Source organism: Barbatula barbatula, assembly GCF_947034865.1.
Source record: "Barbatula barbatula genome assembly, chromosome: 18".
In the NCBI taxonomy this organism is placed as follows: Eukaryota; Metazoa; Chordata; class Actinopteri; order Cypriniformes; family Nemacheilidae; genus Barbatula; species Barbatula barbatula.
The window spans coordinates 13,953,836-13,962,885 of NC_136781.1; the positions used below are offsets into that span (position 1 = coordinate 13,953,836).

The 9,050-nt window shown below is 36.7% G+C and overlaps 2 protein-coding genes across 2 annotated transcripts; both read left to right on the forward strand.

Moving 5' to 3' along the window:
• Window positions 1–1,336: 1,336 nt before the first annotated feature.
• On the forward strand, window positions 1,337–3,442 carry sowahab (sosondowah ankyrin repeat domain family member Ab). Its single transcript, XM_079480396.1, has 2 exons — window positions 1,337–1,676; window positions 1,773–3,442. Exons 1-2 carry the CDS (start codon window positions 1,445–1,447, stop codon window positions 2,762–2,764), a joined length of 1,224 nt encoding a protein of 407 aa, XP_079336522.1. The 5' UTR covers window positions 1,337–1,444; the 3' UTR covers window positions 2,765–3,442.
• Window positions 3,443–4,688: 1,246 nt separating this feature from the next.
• gdf9 (growth differentiation factor 9) lies at window positions 4,689–8,559 on the forward strand. Its single transcript, XM_079479369.1, has 2 exons — window positions 4,689–5,250; window positions 6,685–8,559. Exons 1-2 carry the CDS (start codon window positions 4,896–4,898, stop codon window positions 7,620–7,622), a joined length of 1,293 nt encoding a protein of 430 aa, XP_079335495.1. The 5' UTR covers window positions 4,689–4,895; the 3' UTR covers window positions 7,623–8,559.
• The last annotated feature ends 491 nt before the right edge of the window (window positions 8,560–9,050 follow it).

Consider the following 9,050-nt stretch of genomic DNA (forward strand, 5'->3'; position numbering starts at 1 on the left):
GGGTGTTAAATCCTATTCAAATGCCCAAAAAACACTACAAAAGGTAAATTTGTAATAGATTAAATGCAGAATTGTATTTAATGGTTTATAATGTTTTTAATGAAAACCATTGGAATTATCTGAATTCTGTTTTTTTAGCAAATTTTGCACCCACGTGTAATACGTGAGTTTGCGTAATGAGTTTAGTTAACATTAAAAATATATTATTTTCACATGATTTTCATCAACAAGCAATTTTTAAAAAGTTCACTTTATCCTACAGACAACCACAAGATAAGGGCATTATATAATGCATAGACAACTCAGGCCTCATCGCTAGGTTTTCTGGCCTGGGCAGGCAAGTGAATTACATTTTACTGGTCTTGCCACAAAAAAGTATTAAATATATAATATTTTCTAGTTGTTTGTTTGTTGTGGATTTTTTTTTTACTAATGATGAGGTTATGAAACCATAACACCATTAGCCTAACTCAGAAATGTTAAATATTTTTGAATACATATAATAAGTAATAAAAGATGAACAAGTAATCAAAGTATGTGCAGTAACACAAATAAATGAAAGAATTTAAACTTTATGAAGAAGTGCGCACGCATTAAAAAAACCTAACCTGTCATTTTATCCAAAAATTCAAGTCTTTATTAGAGATAGAGATATAAAGTATAGTCTATATACTTTTTTTTGTTAGAATAATTAGAATCATATTTAAAGATGTAATGTATTCCAAGGGATGGCAGTACATTACTGTATAAATATTATTACAAGACGATTGTAACTTATTAGAAAATGAATAGATCATTTATTAAAAACATAAACAGTTGCTGATACAAGCAAAGTCTTTACTATCAACCAGCATGTTGGCCTGAACCTTACCCAAAACAGTTCAGTAAAGTGGTTGTAATGTTTTTAATGGGTTTAAAGGAATTTGTATTGGCTTTAATGGAAACTGTAATGGTGTCTACTGGTATGTGATGGATTCTATTGGTGGGATGTTAAATCTTACATGAATAATGACCAAAACACACTACAAAAAAGGGTTTTGTAATGGTTTTAATGGAAAAAGCTATCGGGTGGGTTTTCCAATGTAAACCATTATCATTTTTGGGGTGGTTTCTATTGGATTTTAATGTTTTTTTATGTATTATGTTTGTCCAAAGTTGGATTTGTGACTCAAAAAGTCTACTATTCTTTATTGTTCATTTTGTTCATACAACTAACAAGCGAGATGTCTCTAAATCAAACGTGATAAGGATGTAGCTTGCGCGCGCACGCACCTCGGCCTCGCTCAATCGTGAACGCGCACCCGCATCTTAATTAATTCATTGCACGTTCATGGGCCGGTCTGTGGGTGGCGATTCCTGAGGATAAACGGAAGCAGCAGGCTGCTGTTGAAACATCTTTCGCGTCTCCCTTTATAGATGCTACAAATAATACGCAAAAAGGAAAATGGCTTTGACTCAAGACCTCATCTTAACACTTTTACTGGAGCGCGGGGGCAAAGTGAGAAACTCGGAGCTTGTGAACAAGTTCAAAGCACTGATCAACTCCGGCGATCCCGAGGAAAAGAAAGAGAAGAGAGATCTGTTTAAACGACTGGTCAACAACGTCGCCGTGGTCAAACAAGTCGATGATGTGAAGTATGTGGTGGTCAAGAAAAAATATCAAGGACTCGTCAAAGGTGAAACGATCTTGGATGACAGTTTATTGGACTTAAAATACGAAATACAAAACGCGGATATTCTTAATAACAATTGTTATCCTTTTCCCAACCCAGCCGTGCGTAATGAGAGTAAATATTCATCTTTTAAATGTGATCGTTCCGAAAAACGAGAAGCTGATTCAGTCCATCCCGAAGGACCATCTGACGGTACAGAGTGTTTGACAGCAAGCGTCCTTACGGTGACAAGTAATGTCAGAAGTGGCCAGACAGGGTCTGTGTTCGCTCTTGTGGCCGTAAAATCTCCACCAAAGTGTGACGAAGGGAGTAGCACACATCACAAAACAACATCTGAAGATTCTTCAGAGGTTCAAGTGATTTCTGAAAGGACTTTGAAACTTCAGGCAACCGAATATCAAAGAGGGGCGTTTCTGTACAGGTCTACAAGAACCAAACGAAAAGAGCTTGAAGCACAAGGTTCACCGCAGCTGCAAAGGTGTAACAAGATAACCAGACCAGGTAATGAAGCTAAAGGCGCAGATGTACTTCCCTTAGAACCTCTGGAACACGAATGGCTTGTGAAATCGGCAAAAGGATGCTGGAGTCAGATCTATGGCCTCCTCTTGCAAAATCCCCAGCTGGCGGAGAAGAGAAATTTCATGTCTGGCTTCACAATCCTTCACTGGGCTGCTAAACGCGGAAACTGTGAAATGGTCTCTAAAGTCATTGACGTTGGAAGGCAGAGTCCTGGAGGAATCAACGTTAACGCAAAGTCTTATGATGGGTACACCCCTCTTCACATAGCTGCTATTCACAGCCACGAGATGGTTTTATCACTGCTGGTGTGCCAATACGGTGCCAACACTAGTATAAGGGATAACAGTGGTAAAAAACCTTACCATTATCTGAGTCAAGATGTGTCATTTGAAATGAGAAAGATGCTCGGAGATCCTCATATCCTACGCTGTAATTTGGGGGGTGGTCAGAACCTTCAAGACTTTCCTAAAGGATTTAACACCTTGAGTAAACTATTTCAGCCTCACGTTGTGGGACATAAAAAGAAATACAGACATCGAAAAAGTTTCGATTTCATCAGCGATGATCCTTAGTTTCAAAGAAACTCAGAAATATCTCAACCGAAAGTCACTTAAAAATTATAAGACACGTATAAAACTTGTTGTGTTAACACTTTGTTTACTAATAATTATATCTTTGTTAATGAAGTAACAAGAAAATACACAAATTGTTATTTTAAACATTTCAAAATTGTTTTTACACTTCATGGATTAAATTAAATAGTATATTCAATTCCATTTATATTTAAAATACTTAATTAAATCTTAAATATAAATGTTATATTGCTGTTTTTAATTAAAACATATAGCCCCAGTTTCACAGACAAGGCCAGACTAAAATGGATTTTGAGCTGTCTTGACTGAAAATTCCTTGCCCTTATCTTTAAATATGTCAGTGCCATTGTTTTGTCTCAAGATGCACATCAGTCATTTTTTAAAGGCATTTTAATAAAAGCAACTTAAATAACCTAAATTAACTTGGCATAGTCCTGGCTTAGGCTGAGCCTTGTCTGTGAAACCGGGCCATAATGTAATACATTGAAATTTAATGTGGATTTTCACCCAGCTAATTTAAAGCACTAAATACATCTGTAAAAATAATTCATGTCGCGTTTAAGAAAAGTGTCAGCTGTACTTTGTGTTACATAAGCTGCATATTTAGATGTTTAAGCACTTTTTTATCAAACACTAAATTAAAGACAACATAATAGTATTGCATTGCCAGAATGTTATCTCTGAGCTGAAGGATGTGTCTTAGCAGAAAGTGTTCTCTCTTGTGTAGAAATGTGCAACTCTGTCATTTTTCTCATCTGATTTGTCCTCTGCGTAACGCTCAGAGAAACAGTCAATGAATGAGTGTGTGGGCATAATGTCCTTGAACTCATTTTGTGGTTCCCACAATGTCTTTGTGCTGAGGAGATCGACTGTTCCGTAAATATGCAGATAGGCTGTGCTAAAATATTTTAAAATATTTTTTTACTTTAACTACTAAGTTCCATATATACACACTGTATATGTGAGAATAAAACCACAAGTTTGAAACTGAAATGCATGAATGTTGGCTTGGAAATATAATGACCCTTTTGTCACAGTGAGGCTGTGATTCAGGCATGATTTCATGGGCGCTGAAGCTTAGCATAACTCCATTCAAAGCCTTTTGAGTGGTGTGCAGTGATGTGTAATGATGTCTCTCTGTTAGAGCTGCTCTTGTTCGGCTGTGGGGTGAAGGTCATTTCAGAAAGCCTTGGGTTCGTAGTGGTTATTTACAATGATTTGAAACAAATCTGAACATGCCTTTAGCACAAATGATAGCACAAAAAGGTTACATAAAAATCCAAATGGTTGAAAAAGGATGTGTTTAATAATTAATATCAACGTAGCAGTGAAGCAATTTCAAGTTGAAAGACACCAGCAACGTCATTTACAGTAAAGTTGCACCTTTCTGATAATGTCATAACATTTTAAACTTTAAATGTGTGTTTTCCAAGTCGTTTAAGTCGAAAATTCCTGGATGTCTGCGGCATTGTCAGGTTGTCAATGCTGCAGCTTTGTTAAAACAAAACAACAGTTCTTTTGTGCGGGGGTCAAACAACACCCCCATAATTTTGGGGTATTATGTGTCCATCTTATTCGCTAGGAAAGATGCATTCAACCTAAACAATAAACCGAGCAGTTAGATTTGACCAGTCACCTATAAAATATAGGTATATAGCTATAATTTGGTCTCAGTGTTTACTAGGCCTAAAAAATTTGTTCTGAACTTGCTAAAATGCTTATTAACCCGAAAATGCCTGTTCATTCAGCAACTCGTATATAATACTCTTTATAATATATTTATAAAGACAATGCCTATATAACACATTTTACATTATAGGTCTTCGTGGAGCTCGATGCGTGATATGAAAAAAAAAATATGCCGATGATTAAATATCGCACCATATCGCGTTATTTCAGACATGCCAAAGATTGTATAATAAAACTCGCATGGTTGATCAAGTTTGCAACTTTTATCCGAACGTTTTATCTCCACCGGCATTTGCGCAAAACGCGCCCTGATTGCTCACACCTGTCCCCGCGTCCTTTAGGTCAGAGCGCCGCAAGTTTGGTTTGCCTGGAGACGTCCCAGGTCTTCAAACCTTTTCTTAACTTGACGGTCTTTTTTATTATGGCGATGAGGCTTTACAAAAGTGACGCGCTTTGTACTTTAAGCAGACTCCTCATAGTCCTCACGGCTATAGGCCTGCCGTGCACATCATGTTACAATTTTGAAAACGAATCGCTTGAGCCCGACGTCTCCATTCATCATGGAAATATCCTGAACCCCCTGCTGAAGGCTTTGTCGGAGCAAGACCCGTGGGGAGACTACACACCGCGAACCAAGCCTGACTCCAGATATGTGCGCTATATGAAGAGACTGTACAAACAATCGTCCAAACATGACAGGAGCCACGAGGCCTCTCACCTGTACAACACTGTCCGTCTCATCACACCTCGAGAGGAGTGTCTCAAACAAAGCCGAGGTAGACTTTTACATTTAAACACATTATTTGCTGAATGTATTAAGTTATACACTCGGAAGTTTACTGTTGTTGTTTAGTTTACAAATTGGTTGCTTTTTGTCTTTGGGAAGTTGTTTGTCTGTAAGATCTTGATTTTAAACAGTTGGAAGAATTTCAATAATTCAAATATTGATTTACACAATATTGTTAAATGTACAAAATACCACAAAGCCATGCAGATCAGCATAATACTTTACATTTGTAAATGTAATTCTAAATGTTTCAAATGTGAACAAAACTTCCTTGAATGTGTCTTTTATCGCATTCCCTAAATGAGAAACCAGTTATGAATGCACTGCTATTGACGATAGTGAATATATCTGACTATAAATTCAACATAATACTGTGACACCACATATGATTTGAAAAAAGTTGACAAGACAATTACCAAGAATTAAAACAATACCGTCACATGCCCGACAGCTGGAATACATTTAAAAATGTGTTACAATGTTAGAATGCATCTTCAATGCACTGTAGGTTGCTTTGGACCGCAACCCCAGCCAGTTGCATAAATGTAAATTGTGTTAACAGTAGTTTAATGCAGATTTGGTCACACCCACCTCATTATATTTAATGTACACTGGTTTTTCACTGTTTATTTTACTCCAGTGAACTCAAAAGTATGTGTGGCTGTGCCCAGGATGTGAACCCGGTATAATTGTGACGGGTAGATCTGACCTGATATTAATAACAAAACTAAAATGAGAACACTGTTCAACAATGTAGAAATGAAAAATGACTTCATTTGTGCCCCAGTGTGGTTTTATTGTGTTTAATGTGCTTGCCGTAGGCTTAGTGCTGGTGTCTTGCTTGTTTAGTTGCTGTTGACACCCTGGAGTCTTAGTTTGGAAGATTTGAACTGGGGGTTTGAAAGCAACATACATACAATACACAATCTCAAATCAGTTCGTAACTATTTTACGAGGTAGCTTATTTGATTTGTAGGATCTCTTTCATACCTTATAGTACGATTTGCACCAGTGAAACATGGCGGGGCTTCAGCATTGCTTTTTTACAATTCACACTTTATCAATTCATACAAATTAGCCACTATGTAAATAGTTATAAATACTCATGAGATCAGGCTGATAAAATTGTATGTAATACTCAAATTCAAAATCTATTCATCTTTCCATTCTAAGTATGCTGAAGAAACTTGTATTTGTAGTTTTTACACAGAATTATCCTATAATTGCAAAGTATGAATATATTTCCAGACTAGCATCCAATAAGCATCTCTTGCTGAATTAATCAGATGTAATGAGGACATGTAAGAACAATGTATATTTTGCATGGCTCAATTGAACATTTTTGCATAATTAAATGTTAGTCTACCAAACTAAATTGTTCTTAAAGAGATCCTTTTCTCAGTGCTATGTCTTTTCTTTGCAGAATTCATGCAGGATATCTCCTACAGCCTAAATCGAGTAAGGTCTCAGGAACAATTACTCAAGTCCGTTCTGCTTTATTCCTTCGACCACAACCACATCGCCCCCTTCACATCCCTCTGTTACCTTGATGTGAAGGAGCAGGAACCCTCCAAGGATCACATGTGTTCTGACCATCTCAGATCGCACCACAGAGTCCCCCTGCTCAGCTTCCGCGTCCACACCGAGAGGCGGGTCCGTCGCCGTTGGGTGGAGGTTGATGTGACTTCCTTCCTCCATCCTATCATTCAGGCCCATAAGAAGGACCTCCATCTGCTCATCAACTTGACCTGTATTGAAGATATGATCCCTAGACCTGGAGGCCAGATCCACAAAAGCCCGGTGGAGTTAACTCACAGGTCTCCATCTCTTCTTCTGTATCTGAATGATACCAGCGAGGTTGCCTACCAGAGAAGGCCTACGCAGAACAGGATGGTAGACCTAACATCAAACCACTGGGATGGAAAGTCTAGATCGTGGAATCCAGCTTCACGAAAGAGGCGTGGCACTCTGAAGAGCACCAGCGCATCCAAGACTAGCGCAGAACCTAACGCGCCAGACTTCGTTCCAATGTTTGACTTTCCTACGGATGACTGTGACCTCTTTGATTTCAGAGTGAGCTTCGATCAGCTTAAATTGGAGCATTGGATTATAGCGCCTCAAAAATACAATCCGAGGTACTGTAAGGGATCTTGTCCGAGGACTGTTGGATTTATCTATGGGTCACCCGTACACACAATGGTTCAGAACATCATTTACGAGAAGCTCGACTCCTCTGTGCCCAGGCCTTCATGTGTACCCTCAGAATATGACCCCTTAAGTGTTTTGACCATCGAGAATGACGGTTCCATCGCCTACAAGGAGTATGAGGAGATGATTGCGACTAAGTGCACCTGTCGCTAAAGATTAACTCTTATTGATCTTTTTTTTGTGATGCATTATTGCTTTGTAAAACAATGACCTTTTTTGTTTGCATCGGCCATTCTCATGATTAACACTGTAAATGACTTAAAGATATGCGTCATATAATTTTGTCCTTCTAATCCGATTATGGATTAGTGAAGAATATTTGAATGATTTATGCAGTTTTTGTTTCCATGTATTTTTTCCACATTTTCTGTATTATAGTTCTGTAAAAGGGTATTTGATTGACAGACATTTTTTTTTGTTGATAACCAGTTATGTTGTTTTAAGTTATTTCCTTTGTTTTGGTGGTCTTGTATTGCACTTTCTATACTTGAACATGAATGGCAAAAATTTTAACTTCCAGTTCTGGACTGAATATGAAAAGTGTAGTTCTATTGTCTTATCAGAACACTTTTACGTTGTTTTTTTAAAACCTGGGAATTGCAGATGGTTGCCTTATGGGCAACTTCTCTCTTCTTGATGTCCAGAAAATAAGTTGCCTATTATGGGCAACTTGATATGTGTGTATTAACAGCTTAAGAATGAAAGTTTGTGTGTCACATGCCTATTTTGTATTTATTGGTCAGGTTGGCTTTGGTTTCACAAAAGAAGTGTACAGGAGAATAAACACATGACAATACAAAATAAAAAAACACAGCAAACAAGCTTGGTTTTGTTAATCAAACATTGGCTTTTTTAATATTGATAGAATTCAAATGTCTAAACGTTTTTAAATACATACACATGTGTATGCATTTATATATTCATAATTATTATATACAGTGCGCACACACATTTAATGTCAACAAAAAATTATTTTGCAAACGAATAGTAGATTAATCGTTTTACAGCCCTATGGCTGTGAAATACATCCTAATTTAAGAGTTTTTGTTTTTATTTTCCTTGACTCATATTGTTACCATATGCAAATACATACAGAGAAATGTAAAATAACAATACACATATGATAAACTTAAGTCTTAAGTATTTGCTAGCGTGTTTAACAAGAAGGAAAATTAAAAGAATTGTTGTTTAAATATTGATTAGCATTTTTATAATAAATATATTTTGGGGACATTCAATAATTTCAGGCATTCTCATTAGCAACAACCTGATACACATGTTGATTAAATTACTTGAATTAAATGCAATGGAATCGGGCAAATTAATTTAGGCACATTACCAAAATCTATTTTATAATTGATGTTTATTGTATATGTATAATTGACGGTATATGTATAATGTAAATAACATAAAATATAAGTTATATTTATATATTAAGTTTTTTATTCTTTTGTTTTCTGGGGTGTAGCCAGACCTTTTTTTAGAGGTGGCCAGGTAAGACCCAGTGATTTTTATTAGGGTGACCAAAAGATCCTTACAGATAGAAATTTTGTATCTGTAATTTACACAAATTATGTGATC

Coding starts and splice junctions, on each gene's coding strand:
- sowahab (XM_079480396.1), top strand. CDS start 1,445: ATGGCTTTGACTCAAGACCTCATCTTAACACTTTTACTGGAGCGCGGG. Junction 1,677..1,772: donor ATATCAAGGACTCGTCAAAG/GTGAAACGATCT, acceptor TTCCCAACCCAG/CCGTGCGTAATGAGAGTAAA.
- gdf9 (XM_079479369.1), top strand. CDS start 4,896: ATGGCGATGAGGCTTTACAAAAGTGACGCGCTTTGTACTTTAAGCAGA. Junction 5,251..6,684: donor GTGTCTCAAACAAAGCCGAG/GTAGACTTTTAC, acceptor TTTTCTTTGCAG/AATTCATGCAGGATATCTCC.